Genomic DNA, 19,810 nt, shown 5'->3' on the forward strand with positions numbered 1-19,810 from the left:
TTGAAGTGTGTCACAAGATTCGAAAAAATTTAGTTTGCACTTTGTGTTTAAGCAATGACACATCTTCAGCCATTCGATTTCACATCTAACCGTCAATAATGATTATTACTTCCTTATATCAAAAGTAAATAATATCATCGTATACATTTCCTTTTCCATGTTAAATTATACAATTTGGTCTCGCATGCATCAAGCAATATTAATATATTAGACTTGTCTAAGAGCCAGATCAAAACCGACAGCATAACCCAAGCGCTCTTTTTGCAATTCCATTGACGGTTGAGATTAGCCCAAAGTCAAGCCTTCACGTTAAAAGAGCAAAACCTCATTTTTTTTAAATCTCTCTCACAAATGTGATAAACCGCTTTAATATTTATTGTCACCCTTGATTATGAAAATTAAAGATGCAAAAATACTTGCATATTCATAAATACTATAAAATAGACTGTTCAAATGATATGCCGTTGGATATATATATATATATATATAAACAAGATATTTTATTTTCAGGGCTTAAAGCCTATTTTTCTTTTAGATATATAAATTTTTGGTTTTTGAGGTCGAGATATCAATTTGAAAGATTTTCAACATAGTTTTGAAAAACTGCTTTATTTTTAGTTGTGAATCTTAAGATTCATAAAAACTTTCTCTTTCGTACACGCATTTTCCAAAGCCAATCACCGTAATCGCGGGGATGTACCTAAGTCAATTTTTTTTTAAATGTGACACACTCAAATGGCAGCCTAAAGTGGGGGGAAAGAGAGGAGGTTTTAACTTTTGAAGGATGATTTGGGGAGTGCCAGTTGATAGGATTAAAACCATTAAGGGGTGGTCTAAAGTCCGATGCACATGTACACTTTAACAGTTCAAATTGAACCTAGTCTCATTAAATAAAAAACAAAATTATATTTTATGTTGGATGTGGCTTTATTTAATCTGAACTGTTATCCTCCCTTCCAACCATGTACAAGTGCAAATATGTAGAGAAATGTCGAAATCAATGGATGGATGTTGTCGTGAGAGTTTAGGGCCTACATTAGGATGGGTCTTTGTTTTTCCATCACTAACCGTCCACACCACCAACTACATGTACGTTTTGAGAATGAGCTTGGGTGGTACCACCACCCGAGCCCCTGTTAAAGGTCACGGCCTCCATTCTCATTAGCACTTGTTAAAGGTCACGGCCTTTATTCTCATTAGCACTGTTAAAAACTTGACTCTTCCCAAAACAGGTTGGGGCAATAGATGATAGGCTTGTCATTTGCCGATTGCTAGGACAAGGAAATCAAGGAAATTGATACACAGGCCATGGATTGCCTGTTGCCATTGCCAATTGCTAGGAGCCGATTGCTAGGAAAAAGAAATCAAGGAAATTGATACACAGGCCATGGATTGCCCATTGCCATTTGCCAATTGCTAGGAAAAGGAAATCAAGGAAATTGATACACAGGCCATGTATTGCCTGTTGCGTTTTGCCAATTGCTAGGAAAAGGAAATCAAGGAAATTGATATACGGGCCATGGATTGTCCGCCAATTCTCAACTTCTCTTAACATATATATATATACGTATCTTTCTTTTAAAAGATTGCATATAATGTGATCATTTACTTCCATGAGCTTCTGTGATGGGACCATTTAGGTTTTTATATGGATTTAGGATGTAAAATATAATTTTAATCATTTGAAATTACAGTTCTGTTTGATCCACCTCAAAAGGTTGGTCCATGAAGAACTAAATGATGCAAAACAAAATAAAAAAGAATACTTTTTAAAATATAAAAATTTATTTATTTTTTTTAAAAAAAATAGTCAAAAATCTATAATCCATCATTTTCAATCATTCTCTCTCACTTGTTCATAAAAAGTCACTAAATTAGTGTCAAAATGGTAGTTTTTTAGCTCAGTTTCCAATCTATACAATCATTTCTTTTATCAACAACCAAAATAGAATAAATCAAGAGTTCAAATTTCAGGATTTCTAAAAACCAAAATAAAAAATCTTTGATTTATGTCACATTCTTTCACCAAATTCTATCAAAATTTGTCATACAATGCACTTATCATACTGATGTACAAAATCCATAACAAAATATTTTAAAACATAACAAAAATCCCCTAACATTGATTTTTGCTTTTATCTATTATCTCTCAATAGAAATAATTAAATTTTTGAACTTAAGGTCTAAATTAATTTTTTCTACAATCGAACGATGGAAAATTGGGTCTCTATTTTCATTTTGAGCTCAATTTTTCTTTTTATTTTAATCGTTTATTTTGGTTTTGATTCTTAGCTCCCAAAAACAAAATTTTGATTTCGAGTTTCCATGTTTTCCTTGTTTCCATTGTTTCATCCTCCCGAAATTCTTTTTTTTTTTTAAAGCTTTTCGTTTTCTTTTTTAAAACAGTGAACCTCCTATCATAAATAACCAATAAACCGATTTGACTAGAAACTAGTGGGTGACTGTTCCATCCCGCCGATCCGACTTTTTAAACGTTCAATAGAAAATAGAAAATAGAGAAGAAGAGATTTAATAAGATTTGGAAAATATTTATGAAAAATAAATATCACGAAGGAGGCCCGACTATATTACTTGCATTAGTCAAAGCTGGGCCAATTCAACCCGGGGCACTAAATGGATGCCCATTCGGCCATGACAAAAACTTGTTTCCAATGGCCATAATATGGGAACCAAACATTACAGTAATTGTTATTTTACATCAAGGGTACGTTTTGAGTTCGTATTATTGTGAAGGGTAATTTAAGTCAAGTTTATTAATTAAATAATACATCAAACCGTGAACTGGCGTATAAAAGGACGCTCTGACAACCGAAAATTTGAACTCCAAAATTCATCATAAAAACCCACACCATAGCTGAGACCATGCTTTCTCTCTCTAAGCGTTAACATCAAAACTTTCTCTCTCTAAAGAAGGAGGGAAACAGTGAGGAGTGAGAACAGATGCCTGAACTCGCACTGAGCTCTTTCCTTTTTTTGCTATTATTGTTATTCTTCCTCTTTTTCGATCCTCTCTCTGCAACTCATTTGCCATTTTCTAGAGACAGAAGGCTCGGACGAAGCATTCATGGCCATGTTTCGTTGCTTGAAGAGAATATGGTTTCAGAAGGGAGTGCAGAGCTCTGCAACATCTTCAATGGAAGGTGGGTTTTTGATGAGAGTTACCCTCTCTACTCCTCTCAGAGTTGCCCATATATCAGCTCAAGGGTGAACTGTAAGTATAATGGAAGGCCAGATTCAGATTACCAGAAGTGGCGATGGCAACCTGACACTTGCAACGTGCCAAGGTGGGTCTCTCTCTCTCTCTCATCTAAATACTGCAACATAACGAGGTTGGAAATGCAACTCTGTTGAGTTACTCTCTGTCATCTAGTTTTGGTCTCTCTCTCTCTCTCTCTCTCCTAGGTGATGTGCTCTCTCTCTCCTGAGAGGAAAGAGTAAAGAGTTGTTTGTGCTTCACTGTTTAGGAGCGCTCTCTATCTCTCTCTCCCTCTCAAATGGAACTGGTCTTTTTCTGTGGGTTTTCCTGGGTTATTGCTTGGAAGTTGGGGAAAATAACCTCCCCATAATGGGGAAAGGAATCTGTTTGTCTGTTTCTTCTTTGTTTTGTGGTTTTTAGACGATTAACCGGCTAATTATTATTATTATTTCTTAAAAAGTATCGAGTCCTTTAAAAGTGCGGTTTGTAAAGAGCCGAGGCTCTAACCAATCAAAGTAAAAGTGCACCTCCAAATAGTGTCGAGAAATGTGGTTATGAAAATCTTTGTGATAGCTTTAAAATATATTAAAATTTTTAATTATAAAATTTAAATATTTAAAAATAATGTAGATCAAGCTGATAAACTTGAAAATCTAGAAATTTGGCCGTCCAAAAATGAATGCACTATTTCCAAAAACTTGAAATCCATGTTTTTCCTTTCAAGCTGAAGCTGAGGATATTTGGGCATCAAAAACAACTTCTTCGGCTAAAATTTTGAGGTGGGCTCTAATTTTACTGTTTAGAGCCTCGGCTCTATATATTCTTTTTCCCCTTTAAAATGGAATTACTTTTTTTTCTCCCTCTTTAATTTGTGTCATAAAAGATGGGTAGGTCACTAAGTTTTTCTTGACTTATTGAAACATAGGGAAATATAATTTTGCCATGGATACATCTCTCCTCATTTTTCATTAATACCTTCAGACCAAAGGTGAAATATGTTAATTGTTTTAGACTTTCCTTACAGGATATTTGTAGATTTTTAGATGAAGAAAGTGATGTAATAAATTCTTTTTTTTTGAAACTCCATATGAAAGTTGGTCTTTTCGTGATGAAGAAAAGCAAAAGTGTTTCTTCTTCAGTCTCATTCTTGGCCTTTTATCAATGAATTTCTGCAAAGTTAAAGCTTACAGTTTCAATTTTGAATCTTTCTGACTTTAACTTTGCATCATGAGATAATTATCCCTTTAACTTTTTGGTTGTAGTTCTTTTGCAATGAAAATTTGCAGCATCTATCCCATTTGTTTATGCTTTTTTGGAGTGAATCAAAATGCAGGTTTGATGGTGAAAAGTTGCTGGAGGGGTTGAGGGGGAAGAGGTTGATGATAGTTGGGGATTCATTGGACAGGAGCATGTGGGAATCCTTGGTTTGCATGCTCCTTTCTTACTCCCCAGACATCACCAAATCCATTCAGCTCAATTACCCCTTCAATGTCTTTAGAGCCCTGGTATACTCTCTCTCTCTCTCTCTCTCTCTCTCTCTCTCTCTCTCTCTCTCTCACTCACACACACACACACACACAAAGAGACATACACACACACACAAATCTTTTGGTTTTCTTGTTGATCTTAAATTTCCCTGTCCCCCACCTTTGGTTTTAATAAAACTCTCTCTGTCTCTCTCTCTCTCACATACACACACACATGTACTGGTAGGTTTTTTGGTTGATCTAATTTTCCCCTGTTCCCAGTTTTGGTATTAACTCTCTCTCTCTCTCTCTCTCTCTCTCTCTCTCTCTCTCTCTCTCTCTCTCTCTCTCTCTCTTTGAAATGATTTTTGAAATTTTAGTGAATGTTTAACCTTCTTCAATATTATTCCATTTCTTGCTATTGTTTTTCAATTTTGACCTTTTTCATGGTACTCATATTTGAGTACAGAAATCTTACAAAGGAGTTCTATAAAATTGTGTTCGACTTTGCAGGAGTACAATGCCAGTGTAGAATTCTTTTGGGCTCCGTTTCTAGTTGATTTGGACATGGAACTGGTTCTCGGCCAGCCCAAGAGAGTTCTCAAACCCTATGAAATCGAAGGAAATGCCCAAGCATGGAGAGGTGTCGACATTCTCATCTTCAATTCTGCTCATTACTGGACACATCTTGGTGGTCTCAAATCGTAAATCTCCAAACCTTTGACTATTTTTTCTATTTTTTTCATCTTTTCTCCTTGATTCTGATTGCTAGAGAGGCCTGAATTGGAACCATAATAAAAGAAAAACACCTAAAAACCTAAAACATGATAATACAGGATGAACCCATAATGAAAACTGAAAAGAACAAGAAAGTGTACAAAAATTGATGTGCATTTGTTTGTATGAGCAGATGGGATTACATAGAGTATGAGAATGGACTATATGAAGACCTAGACAGGATGTTTATATACCAAAAAGGCATGGAAACTTGGGCAAGCTGGATTGACTCTAATCTGGATCCACAAAAAACCAGAGTCTTCTTCAGGAGCATTTCTCCTATTCACACAGAGTAAGAAACAAAACCATAATAACTTACCCTCTAGTTCTTCTATACATATTTTTTTGGTAAATAGTTCTTCTATACTGGTTAATAATAGAACAAATTTATCTTTCCATCCATCTCTATTTAACTATCTAGCTATCTATCTATGATGGCTACCACCTTCTCCTTTCACTTGTCTTTTTCTTTTAATTTAAATGTGGTAATGTGATTGAATTCTGTATTAAAAAGGAGAAAAGAAGATTTATCCAAAAAATTTTGCAGCCCAAGTCAATGGGACGAACCAAATGGGAATCGGTGTGTGAATGAGACCGAGCCAATTACACAGGATGCGTTCTTGAGCCCGATCCCTCCTCAAATGACCATCATCGAGACTGTTTTGAAACAGATGAAATTTCCAGTCTATTTCTTCAATATCACAAGGCTTTCGGATTATAGGAAGGATGCTCACCCTTCTGTGTACACCTCAGGTGATGGAGAAATGAGATATGGAAGTGCTAGCCCCGCTGATTGCAGCCATTGGTGTGTCTCTGGGGTGCCAGATATCTGGAATGAGCTGCTCGCGTTTCTTCTTCTCTACTGAATTTTCTGCGACTCTCTCTCTCTCTGTGGTAGCTCTACTGAGTTGCAGCCAAAGGTGACTTGGGGTTGCCATGTATTTGAAATGAGCTGCTTGCTTTTCTGCTGCTCTCTTAAGCTTTTGCAAGCCTCTCTCTCTTTCATGTTCCCATTTTTGTATACTCCCTTTAGTTGGGATTTTCATATCTTATGTAGTCATTTTCTTGTTACAGTTCGTCTGCCTCCGTTGATGCTTGCGCTAAACTCCGATATGTTTACCTATGATTAGTTCTAGATGGATGAGTATGCTCTATACATTTTGATGAAAGCAAAAAGCTATAGGGCATGGCAGAAAATAAAAACAGGGGTCTATTGAGCATCCCATATTGCATGACTCCACCCTGGTTCTTTATGGATTTAGGATAGGAAATAATTTTGGGACCAATCGAAATGTACCTTCACTTTGTATTCATGATTTTGAAGAATTAAAATGAATTTTCCAGTAAGAAAAAGCTTCAAATATATTATTTTTAGGATTTGGTTTGCACAAGGTTGCAATCTTAAACAATCAAGGTAAGGTGTATCTCCAACCTTTATCATGAGACGTGATTCTAGTATTGAAAATTCTTAGATGGTATGAGAATCAATTTTTATCTCGAACTATAACATTGTAAAAAAGTGGTTCAGATCAAGCACATCTATAAATGCATGAAAGTATCGAAAATGGATAGTCCAGATAATGTGTTGCAAAAGGGCTAAGGTGGTAGTGGTAGCACCCTACACCTTAGTCACCACATTGTGGTTTCCATTCCCATTACTAACACCGCTTTACTAACATCTTCAAAAGGCTAACTCTTAATTTACTTGAAAAAATGGGTAGGGCCTACCCTCCCCATTGAATTATCCAAAAAAAAAAAAAAAAAGGATGTACCACATTTAGGATTTGAAAATATCTTTTTTTTTCTCCATATTTATACATCTCAATATCAAAATTATTACTTACATTTTTTTCCAATATCAAAACAGCCCTTTTTTAAAAGGATTTTAGAGGGGCACCTTAATTCTACATCTTAAGGTGTCAACCTTCTAAAAAATTTTCTTTTATTTTTTATGCTTCAAAATCCAATTTTAGGGTCATTGTCGATTTTGGAAGCATAATCGCATTTGAATACTGTTTGGGTGGGTTTTGTCGCTCCCAAAAGGACTTAACCCATATAAAACACTGAGCACTCGAGGGAATACTTATCCAATAGGCCTTCCATCTATACATAAGCACTTGAGGGAATTATCCAATAGGCCTTCCAACTATACATAAGCACTTGAGGGAATTATCCAATAGGCCTTCCAACTATACATAGTTTGGATTATGACTCAATTAAGCTCATGCCATAGTTCACGCCCAAATATGGTCCATGCCTTGTAAACCGACTTATAACTCAATCCGCTCAAGCATCCGTAGTATCCTCATAAAGTCCATATCCCATGAATATACTGTTTGAAATTCCATATCCATATTACCCTCGTAAGTCTGCATCCATAATCATCTAGTGGTAAAGTCACATGGTTGAAATGTACTACACCCTTCGAAAGACATCGTTATACTCCTCTATCATAAAAAGAGGATAGGATGGTGTTTATAGTGCAAATCTCAAGAGTTCTCCGATAAAACATCCCAAATTTACGCTTGAAGCTGTTAAAATTAAACATCGATAAAGAATAGTCGGGTCTAGCAAATTACAGTTCAACTCCTGATCTCAAAAGATCAACCTTCTCTTCTCTAAAACTCGTTGGTAGAGCTAGATTGAGATCACATAGAATCCATTAAGAAACCCTAGAAATCAAACCAAAAAAAAAAAAAAAGAAGAAGAAGAAGAAGAAGGAAAAAAAGAAACGAAAAATAAATTGCAAATAAAAGATTTACTGAAATCCGGTCCCTTTGGCCTGGCACCTAAGATTTGGTGGCTCGGAATAGACTTGCGGTTAAAGTGCTTTCATCTTCTCGACCCCCGAAGATTCGCTTGAATTTGGAAGTACCTAGGACGTGTTCATACTAGGGTTTTAAAGTTGATGAGAATCAGGGTTAAATGATTGTAGAGAATTGACTGACTTACCTAGGGCTTCTAAGGAACTGCGGACCTGCACTCGGACTCATATCTTCATCTAGGTTAGGACATAAGACTTGGACTCGAATCTTGACCCTGACATGGACCTTGAATCAGACCGAGATCTAAATAGTGCAAGCCACACGAAATGGTTTGAAGAAAGATTGACCTAGGAATCTATAAGTAGGTCAGGATCCATGATGGGTTCTTAATTAGGGAGAAATTTGAAATGCGAATAGGTCTGATAGGTACCCCTTAGGTCACGGCCACCTATTAAAGGGATCAACCAAGTCTTACAACACCTAAGATACTTTGGGGCAGAAAATTACGGAGGGTACCTCACAGTTACAGTTGCACAATCCCCAACCGTATTGGGCCCCACAAGCTTAAGGGTGGCAATGGATTGGGTATGGATCATCAGGCCCAAAAGTTGGACCCATACCGTAACTGTCGGGTCCCGAGTCTAGCCCATCGGGTCCCAGGTCTGATCGAGTTCATTGCCACCCTCACTATGAGCTTCCTTTTTTGCAGCCTACAATGGTGAACAACGGAGAACTAATTTTTGAGGGTTGGGCGATTAGAGAGAGAGAGAGAGACAGTCGAGAGCCAGAGAGAGCTATGTCCCCAAGAAACTGAGAGAGGGAGAATTGCAGAGAGAGATGATGGCGATGGAGTTTAACCATTTGGAGAACTAGGGAGAACTAGGGGAAGACAAAAAATATTGAAACGATTTTAGAGTTGGGGCTTTGGCCTTCGGGTGAACTAAAATTTTGAGTCCAGACGGGTAGGGTATAGCAGAACCTGTACCTGAACTCGAGACTATCCGGGTATCCTTTATTTGACTCAGACCCCACCCGTGGGTCCCAAACTTGGACCCATACACAGACCCGTGTCGGGCATACCCGGCAGGTACGGGTCGGGTCCGAGTCCATTGCCACCCCTACACAGCTAGGTACCCCTCTCACAGTTAATGCCTACCACGGGGGTTTTTGAAAATTTTGACATAAGTCTCAGGGTTACCCTGTTGGTGTGTGCGAGAGATGTGGAAAGCAACACGCGTGTTATGCAATATCAAACAATCTAGAAATCTAAGAAGCAACAATAGTTATTTTTATTTTCATTTTTCATTTTTTTTTTTTTGCTTTCTGTAGTAAAAACATCAGGAACGAGAGTACCACAGAGGGGTTAGGCACCGCCGGAAAAGTTTTCCAGGGTCTTGGATTTGGACAACGCGTACACTGTCATCTATCGCAGAAATCCAGATGACAGTGTCTGCATGATGGTTTAGGAAGTATCCAAAAACAAAGACCCCATACAAGTTTTGAGGAGGCTAGTGTAACAACATAGGCTTGATCGCATGACAAGAAACGAATATACCTCCCCTCTTTGGCAGCGTTTGCTGACCCACTTGAATTTTCATTATTTATCTCCTAGGCTTATATTTTTATCGTCATCTTTACTTCACAGAATCAATGCCAAGCAAACAAAGGAATCCAATGATACCAATACAATACAAGAGCATCCAAGTTAACCTACTCATGAACAAAATACCAAAGTGTATGATGCCTATTCATGACAATAACACAACAGCAATTAAAGTGTGAAGAAATGGAGAGAAGACGAGATTTGGTCATAAGAAAGACCACCGTAAAAAAAAAAAATTATCTTTATTTTTCATTGTTATTGATGCAATTTACTTGCTTTTGGTCTGTTGAACAGAAAAGATATATATGGCTTCAGTGCATCTAGAAAGAAGATGCATGGCAGTGTTATCGGTTAAACTAAGCAAATTCACCCTAGTCCTTCAAAACATACACCAGCCAGGAAAGGGAAATGCCCTAATTGAGCTAATCAAACCATTAACACAACCATAACTCTTCTAAAATAATTTTCTGTAGGGTTCAATGATAACTAAGTAGAAATGTACCATAGAGGGATCCAATGGCTAAGATCCAAGATATAGAAAGCTGAAGAAAGTAGAGTGATACCTTGGGAGCAAAGAAATTTGCCCCTTGGACAGAATAATAGAAAGAAATAGACTTACTTCCTATTACCCTTTATTTTTTGTTTCCATTTTTTCTTATTTCTAGTTCTAATATATAGTTATCTCATGGAAAAATGATCTAGTTAATGCCATAAAGATCAAGGATAATAGAAACTACAACAGCAACGTTAACCAGGCATTGGCTGTTTATGGAGATTTCCCCAACAAGCACAGAGCAACCCATGTCCTTTTCTAGGAGCTCCAAGAAACTACAAGGGTTCCCTTTCAAACAGAAGTTATAAATTACACATTGTATTGGACCCACTGTCTTTTACACAGAGTTCTTTGCATTTTCAAACAATATGAGGAGTCAAACAAAGCAATTAGCGAACATTAGTGCAGGGAATCCCTAACAATCAGAAAGGGCAAGATACCACACAAGGATTACCTATTGCAAAATATATGGCCACCATAAAGTCACAAAAACCATAAGAAAAGAGAGAATGGATCTGCAAGTTGAGAGTCTTAGAACAAAAGCAAGGAATCCCCAGTTGGGCTAAATCTTTGCCCGTTGAAAGCATTCAAGAGATTGTGAGGAAGAATCCTTCCATAGTCCCAGAGAGATATGTCAAGAGCCATGAAGAAAGACCAAATCAAAACAGTCTCTCTCCTCTCACTTCTCAGACTCCCACCATTGATTTCTCATTGCTATCTCAACAAAATGAAGATGAACTCCAGAAGCTAGATCTTGCTTGCAAAGAATGGGGCTTCTTTCAGGTATGAAAAAGTAACAAGCCAATTCTCATAACTCTATTCTAGTGTTCGAAAAATCGAACCAGAACGGTTAACCGGACATAGGCTTGGAAGCGGTTTAACCAGCCTAACCGGTAAACTGGCCGATTTAACTGCTCTAACCGGACAAGTCCCGGGCGGTAAAAAAAGTGTTGAAAAAAAATACAAAAAAAATCTACTAAAATATGAAAAACATATAAAGAATGATTAAAACAAAATACATTCAAGCGAAGTTGAAACTTAATGAAAAAAATGGATTTTAACCCATTTTATATTTTCCAAGGGCTATTTTTAAAATTTCTAAAAAAGATGGAAAAATAGAAAAGTGAGTATTAATGACCAAAACAATTTTTAATCTTTACCATCATGTAAAGAATATTTAAAAATGCATTACAAATCAAATTCCTTATTTTTGAGAATTTATATACTTTTTTTTTTTTTTTTTAAATACCGGTTGATCACCCTAGCCGCCCAAAACCGGAACCGGCCAGCTCCGATCTAACTGGGCGGTTAGCAGTTAGATCGGGCGATTTTGCGAACAATGCTCTATTTATACTCACATCAACTGATACTCCTTTTGCAGCTGTCGAATACTTTTTAAGTGTATGGTAATTTGTTATTGTATGCTACATTTTCTTAATTTAGTGTGTAACCCTGAACTGATATTACTTGCACAGATAATAAACCATGGGGTCTCAGAGAACCTATTGCAAAAGATGCAGGCTACTGCAGCTGAGTTTTTCAAACTTCCCATAGAAGAGAAAAAGAAGTATGCAATGGCATCAGATGACATCCAGGGATATGGGCAAGCATATGTAGTCTCAGAACAACAGAACCTAAACTGGGGAGACCTAATATATTTGCAAATATTTCCATCTAGATACAGGAAAATGAGTTATTGGCCGACTATACCAGAATTTAAGTATGTTTCTGTCGCAACCATACCTACATAATCCATTAATAATTCAACTTCTCTAAAAACCAAGCCCTTTCAACACATTGGAACTGCATGTTTCCATGAGATTTGAATAGAGGGAATGTATGCTATGATAATAATAATAACAATAATAATAATAATAATTAGTATTTTAAGACAAAAAAGGTTAAGAAAAACCATAGTCCTATGGGGTTATCATCATCCAATAAAATGGGCAGTGATGGAGAAAGAATGGGACCCACCAGAAGAGGATCCCAAAAGATGGTCCCGTTTTCTCCAGCGCCGTGAATAGTGACAACCGTTAGACTAAAGTTTCCATACTCCAGTTGCTACTGGTATGATTCCCCTTTGCTTTTATAACTTGGTTTGACTTTACTAAGTTTAACATTTGTATATTTCAACTTCCTATCGACCCACATGGCAGGGAGACAATAGAGGATTATTCCTCAGCGGTGAATAAAGTTGCAGTGCAGCTCCTTCCTAATATATCAGTGATTCTGGGATTGGACAAAGATGGTCTGCATGGACTACATCAAGAAATAATGCAAGGTATACGTATGAATTACTACCCAAAGTGTTGCAAGACTGACCTTGTTCTTGGTGTGAGCCCCCACTCAGATCAAACCACCATCACTATACTTCTCCAAGATGATGATGAAGTAGGTCTCCAAATTCACCATCAAACTGGTTGGGTGCCAGTAAAACCAGTTCCAAATACACTGGTTGTTAATGTTGGAGACGTTTTAGAGGTAGCATGAACAAATGCAAATTTCTTTCTTATAGATAGAAACAAAGGCATCCTGTATTTGGAAGCACAGAAATGCTTAAATATCAGTAGGGAAAGTATAATACAAGCTCCAAATTGGGTCTTAAACTTCGCATGAAATGATGGACGGTGATGAGAGAGAGGGTACCCACCAGAAGAGCAAATAGCCCCAATGGTGGCTCCTACTCTGTCTCCATCACAATACATGATCTCATCTAGTCGTGGCCCCAATGGACCATGGTTGCCTATTGTCCACTGGACTGTAGAATACTTTCTTGTACAAAAAATAAATATAAAGAAATGCCCAAATAATACAATCACGTCTTGCAGGTTTGGAGCAATGGGAGGTACAGGAGCATTGAACACAGAGCAGTGACATATGAGAAGAAAGAAAGAATGTCTTTCGCTACTTTCATCGTTCCAGATCAGGAGGTAGAGTTGGAGCCACTCGATCAAATGATGGATCGTCATTACGGCCCTAGGATGTACAAGAAAATCAAGTATGGGGATTTTGTTCGGCACTCGTTAGCAAGGAAACTGGCTGGGAAAACCCATACCGAGTTCTTGAAAATTGAAACTTAACAGTCGTCACCAAAAAAAACTTCCTGCTTCGGTAGGCCCATGTCAATTGGGACCCATGATGAGACAAACAGAAAAATTGTTGCAATTTCAAATTTCTTTGACTTCACTCTATGAATCCACACTCCAATTTTAGTGAACTACCAAGATATGTGCAAAATATGATGCAACTTATGAGCATTCGATGCATTTCAACAAAGTAATCTCCATGTTTCTCTTATCTGTCGCCTAAACCTCTTGGCAAATCCTTCAATTAAAAACTAAAAATAAAGCATTTCGCAACCATGCTTCCATCATTAATTGCAAAGTAATGCAAGTCACACTATGTAGCAAAAGCAACATATGCAACCATAAAAGTTTATTGAGCAGAAACAATCATGCCAAGACATCACTGATTTAATGATGGATACGGTTTCTATGAGTCCACGGACTCACGTGTAGAAATGCAGACCCCTTAATAATTTATTTTTGAAATTGAATTTGATCCTACTTTTTGGGGAATATATAATCTTTAATATGGAGATTATTAATCTGCAAAAATAAATAAATTTTAAAAACTAGAAATGATATTTTTTGAAAAATATATTTGAACCAATGATTTTACTTTTTCTTTCGAGGACTTTTATTTATAGGACAGTGGACGTTACTCCAAGCCCGCATAGTAACAGTTGCGGGCTAGGACGCACCAAACAATTTTACTTTAATAAACAAGGAGTTCAGTTACTTTTTGACAACTTTCAGTGCCGGAGCTCTAACATAAATATTGGAACATAAGCTCTGCAAAACAGTGTAAAGAAACTTGTCTCGTTCGGGGACTCGGCCCTAGACCGAGCCGAGTCGAGTTTTGGCCGAGCTGAAAAAATGCGCACAAACAAAACTGGGTCTGTTTAGGTACATGGATTTTAAGGCATGGATTCCTAATATCTTGGATATTGCCAAAATCCACCATTTGGATTGCTTAAGACTAGGATACTTAAAATCAAGAAAATCAAAATCATGGAAATAAGACCTACTTTTCCATGATTTTATTTCCACACTTAAACATGTTTTTTTGCATGTCCAAGGCCCATGGATTTCACTCATTGGCTCCCTCAACCCGAAACGTAGGGAGCATTTCGCAGGTATGAAAATTTTAGAGACAGAGTACCTGAATTTTTTAAAGAGAGAAGCTATCTCAAAAATTTTAGAGAAAAAAACTATCTCAAATTTTAACTTTTAGAGAGAAAGTATGTTAAAATTTTAGAGAGAGAAAGTACCAAATTTTTTAGAGAGACGAACTATCTCAAAATTTTAGAGAGATAAACTATATCAAATTTTAACTTTTAAATAGAGAAAGTATGTTAAAATTTTAGAGAGAGAAAAGTACCAAAAAAATTTAGAGAGGGAAACTATCTCAAATTTTAAGTTTTAGAGAGAACCTATCCTATTTTAGAGAGAAAATACATGCAAATTTTTAGAGAGAGAAACTATCTTAATTTTTTTAGAGAGAAATTATTTCAAAATTTTTAGAGAGAAACAATATCGTATTTTAATTTTTAGAGAGAGAAACTGTTGGGCTTATGTGACCTTTAAAGGACTTATGAGTGTGTAATGAAAAACATTTATTATCGTGGAACATAAACTCAGTGGGAGTGTGGTCCTTCGAAGACCATACTAAGCAAATGATGTTTACTGATACCGAATTGTGCTTGACGATTTAGACCAGTCGATTGGAAAACCCAAGGTACCTGGGCATAAAAAATAAACCGAGAAGAGTTTTTGGGTTAGCCCTTGATGAGGTCGGAGCTTATGCCTAGATGAGTGAGCTGAGGGACGGTGTCACCCTTGTGTATGATGGTAGAACAGAGACGGGGGCCAAAACCTCATCTATGTTCCATCATACGGCATGCATATAGATAGATCATTCGGAAAAGCCAGATATCCACCTTTGGGTGAAGTGTATGCATGTGCGAGAGACACCCCTATGTGTCATAAAGCTGTGGTCGCATCAGATCGTAGTGACCTTGAATTGTCTCTAGGGGAGGACCTGTAATCCACAAACTGGGATTACGACCCCTTGGCTTATCGGCCAGATTTAGATGACCCGCTAATGAGCCCCTGCTTGGACTGTGGGTCATGGAAAACACTGGGTCGGTTTGATAAAGCAAGTGTGGTCTGTAGTCCACAGTTGAAAGTGGAGTACCCCGTGATCGTTGATAGCATTCTTGAACGATATGGATCCACTTCCCATCATATTAATTTAATTGTGTTTATTTTATTATTAAATTATTTTAGATTTATTATTTGAATTTTTATAAGTCATTTGATATTTTATTTCTTAATTTGGGACTTATAAAAATGAAGTTATTGATTTACAAAGTTATAATGTTTTAAAATTTATTTTGTTTAATTTTAAAATATTTATTAAAAAAATATATATGTGAGCCCATAGTGCACATAGGCCCACCATGTGGGTATTAGGTGGGGCCTCACATACCATACATGGGTGGCACGCCCCACCCTTGGATACCTTCTCTTGTTGCTTTGTCTTCAAGTTTATTAAATATGGTAACTATATCTTATAGCATATGGTCAAATATTGATTAGGAAATATTGACCATATCTTATCTTGATTATTGACGGAATATCTTGACTTGATATTATTGAAATATTCTTATGGAAAATATGAGAGAATATGCAATTTATGGTATGCACCATATCTTTAATAGATTTAATTTATTTAAATATATTGATGGGAAAATAGTTTAAGGAAATGGGGATAATAGTTCATGCACCTTCCATAATGTTGATGACTCATCTGTGGAATGGATGGCTCAGATCTCTCACCCCACCAGCACATTGATTAACGGTCCATATTCAATCTCAAGAAATAGACAAACTATGAAAAATCCTAAAGAAACCCCGAACCTAAATTTCACTATAAATATGGGTGCGCTCCGCCATCTCTACACACCTCTCTCTCTCCAATAACGTCTCTCTCTCCCATGACCTCTCTCTCTTAAACTCTCTCTCTCTCCTCCTTAGGGCCACGCCCCTCTCTCTCTAACCTTCTCTCTCCTCTCTAGACCTAAGAACAAACTAGGGTAAGAAATCAGAGGGAAGCCTAGAGTTATTTTTTGGGGGCTAGGGTTTCATAGAGATTTAAGGATGGTTACCTAGTTTGGCCGAAATTAGATTTCTGATTCGAAATTGAAGCTAGACCGCTGATCCCGCACCATTAGATGCGGTGACTTAGTGTGGGGTGTAAAAAGCCCGGTTGAGGTAATCTTCGGCATCTTTTCTTTTATTTGTTAGTTCTTTTATTTTGTATTCTCAAACACAGTATTAGGTTGTATGAATGGCATCAAGTAGTTGAGATTTATTTTTTTGATGTGTTATTTATTTTTGAAATTTTTATTGTTTGTAATAAGACCATTTGTGAATGATCTTGTTACCAAAATTATAAGCGGGGATTATTATTAAAAAAAAAAAAAAAATGTATTTCCCTAGCAAAAGATCACATAGGTCTTTCTTTCAGAAACTCTATCAAATTTTAAAGAGAGTACCTAAAAAGTTTTAGATAGAAACTATCTCAAAACATTTTAGAGAGAGAAACTATATCAAATCTTAAATTTTAGAGAGAGAAAGCATCCTTAAAATTATAGAGAGAGAAAGTATTCTTAACCTTTTAGAGAGAAACTATTATAAATTTTAGAAAGAGAAACCGCCAAAAAAATCTAGAGAGAAATATCTCGTTTTTTTAGAGAGAAATTATCTCGAATATTGAGTTCTAGAGAGAAACTATCTCGAATTTTGAATTTTAGAGAGCGAATATTAAAACTTTAGATAGAAAATTTATATAAAATTTTAGAGAGAGAAACTATCTGAAATTTTTTAGAGATTGAAACTATCTCTAAATTTTTGGAGAGAGAAACTATCGTAAAATTTATGTTTTAGTTAGAGAAAATATCTTAAAATTTTAGAGAGATAAACTATAGCAAATTTTTAATAGAGAAATAACATGAAATTTTTAGAGACAAAAACTATTTCAAAAAAATTTAGAGAGAGAAACTATCACAAAATTTAAATTTTAGAGAGAGAAAGTATCTCAAATTTTAAACTTTAGAGAAAGTATTTCAAATTTTAGAGTGACACTCTATCATATTTTAAAGAGAGAAACTATTTCAAAATTTTGGCGAGAGAAACTATCTAAAGCTTGAAGTTTTAAAGAGAGAAAGCATCTTAAAATTTAAGAGAGTGACTATATCAAATTTTAGAGAGAGAAAGTACATAAAAAATTTAAGAAAAAGAAACTATCTCAAAATTTTTAGAGATAAATTATCTCAAATTTTAGCTTTTAGAAAGAGAAAGTATTTTAAATTTTGAGAGAAAAACTATATCATATTTTAGAGAGAGAAACTACTTAAAAATGTTTAGAGAGAGAAACTATCTCAAAATTATTGAAGAGGGGAACTATCTCAAGTTTTAAGTTTTAGAGAGAGAGAGAGAGTATCTCAAAATTATAGAAAGAGAAATTATATTAAATTTTAGAGAGAGTAAAGCACTTAAAATTTTAGAGAGAGAAATTATCTTAAAAATTTTAGATAGACAATTTCAAATTTAAATTTTGGATAGAAAGTATATTAAAGTTTAGAGAGAGATCATATAAAATTTTAGGGAGAGATACTATCTCAAAAATTTTATAGATACACTATCCCATATTTTGAGTTTTAGAGAGAGAAAGTATAATAAAAATTTTAGAGAGAAATTATATCAAGTTTTGTTACCAAACAATGAACATGGAAGTGATTGCAAGGAATCCATGAATTTCGTATAGTTTATCTAAACAAGGAATCCATGAATTTTGTATAGTTTATCCAAATAAGAGATTTGAAGAATCCTTGACAAAATCCTTGATATTGAAAATCCATAGATTTACTTGGATTTCAAATACCTAAGATTTCTAATTTCCTCCTATCCAAACGGCTAAGACGTGAGATAAACCTGGAGTGGGGGTAGGGATCACGTGATCAAGGGAGGTAAAAGAAGGGGGCACTTGGGCCATGGAGAAAAAAAGAAGGCGGAGCTGACCACAAGAGTAAAACGTGGAGGCACATGGCTAGAGGAAGGAGATAGAAAAGGCAGGTGGCTGAGAGAGGGTGCATCAACGGCGGCAATGAGAGTGAGAGAGAAAGAGAGAGGAAAACAGAGGAGAGAAGAGAGGGTGAGAGGGAAGAAGGGAGGAAAAGAGAGAGAGGGAGTTGCTGAGAGAGAGGAGGGATGAAAACACGTAGATTGGGACTTCTCCGGCCGTGGCTGCCACTTGATTGAGTTGCAGAGGGAGAGAAGACATGATGCAATGGAGATGCAGAGTAGGGAAAGAGTACTGAAAGCGGGAAGATGGTCTTAGAGAGAAAAGGATGGGACTCGATTTATAGAGAATTTTCTCACTGCAAGAGAAAGAATGTACACCTTTCATTTTTCAGGGTGGTGTCTAATGTACTCGAGCTATACCCGTCTCAGCTAGAGGCTGAGGCCGTATAACTCAGCTGAATCCGAGTTGACTCAGCGAGTCTCATGACACTCCTTTCAAATATTCATATATGACAATCATGGAAACTTGGCTTTAAACATTGGACCATGTAAACACAGAAAGAAAACAATGTCACAAAAAATTTCGGTCCAAATGCTTTACCCTAGTTTCACGAAATCTGTGTCAGAAGCATTCAGGATCTAGAATGTGACTACGTATCCTGGCCCCCATTTAAAGCACAGAAAACTAACATGAAGATAACTCTGCTTGAGATCAATCTGGACAACTAGCAAGAAACAGTTTTAATAAACTAGAGGACAATTCTGAATATACTAATGTTTGAATGATCTTCCTAGATTTCACAATTTAACAATGAGAACACTATTAACACTCATAACTTAAAGCAAGGGACTGGCTTCCAAAAGTACCCAAGTGTACATAAGGACTCCAAAAGCCAAAAGAGATGCAATCTAGAAGCACCATTTTGAGCTTGTCCATAAAGTGACGCTTAATATGCAATTTTTTATTATCAAAAAAAAAAAAAATGCAATTTTTCAACCCCTAAAACTTTCAGGGCAAATGATGCCATCAAAGAGTCAAACTTAGAGAACCATTGTTGGGAACTCTTATGGTAAGCAAAATTATGAGCTTTCAGCAAGCATAAAATGAGAAGCCCCTACTGAATAAACTAAACCACAACACAAGTGAGCAGCATGTTTTAATCAATAGACGGTTTTCTATGAAAGTGAACATACCTAGAACAATGAGAATCCACAAAGTCACTCAGGTGCTACCAAGAAAGCCTAACCGAAATCAAGCAGATAGAGGGGCCATGGA

General features: G+C 36.3%; 2 protein-coding genes across 3 annotated transcripts; both read left to right on the forward strand.

The window, feature by feature from the left end:
• Positions 1 to 2,832: 2,832 nt before the first annotated feature.
• Positions 2,833 to 6,533, forward strand: LOC18436208 (protein trichome birefringence-like 36). Of its 2 annotated transcripts, none has more exons than XM_006846230.4 (5): positions 2,833 to 3,305; positions 4,551 to 4,722; positions 5,197 to 5,387; positions 5,594 to 5,752; positions 6,008 to 6,533. In XM_006846230.4, the coding sequence occupies exons 1-5, from the start codon at positions 2,962 to 2,964 to the stop codon at positions 6,324 to 6,326; spliced, it is 1,185 nt and encodes a 394-aa protein (XP_006846293.1). In that variant the 5' UTR covers positions 2,833 to 2,961; the 3' UTR covers positions 6,327 to 6,533. The 2 variants fall into 2 exon arrangements, with proteins under 2 accessions (XP_006846293.1, XP_088701793.1); XM_088845667.1 differs by having other exon boundaries at positions 2,838 to 3,305; positions 6,214 to 6,533.
• A 3,432-nt stretch (positions 6,534 to 9,965) lies between these two features.
• Positions 9,966 to 13,602, forward strand: LOC18436207 (protein LATERAL BRANCHING OXIDOREDUCTASE 1). Its single transcript, XM_020668438.2, has 6 exons — positions 9,966 to 10,003; positions 10,123 to 10,178; positions 10,881 to 11,164; positions 11,857 to 12,101; positions 12,541 to 12,865; positions 13,213 to 13,602. The coding sequence occupies exons 1-6, from the start codon at positions 9,966 to 9,968 to the stop codon at positions 13,462 to 13,464; spliced, it is 1,200 nt and encodes a 399-aa protein (XP_020524097.1). The 3' UTR covers positions 13,465 to 13,602.
• Positions 13,603 to 19,810: the final 6,208 nt, after the last annotated feature.

The sequence above is a fragment of the Amborella trichopoda genome, chromosome 8 (genome assembly GCF_054954075.1).
Source record: "Amborella trichopoda isolate Santa Cruz 75 chromosome 8, AtrichopodaSantaCruz75HAP2 v2.0, whole genome shotgun sequence".
NCBI lineage: Eukaryota > Viridiplantae > Streptophyta > Magnoliopsida > Amborellales > Amborellaceae > Amborella > Amborella trichopoda.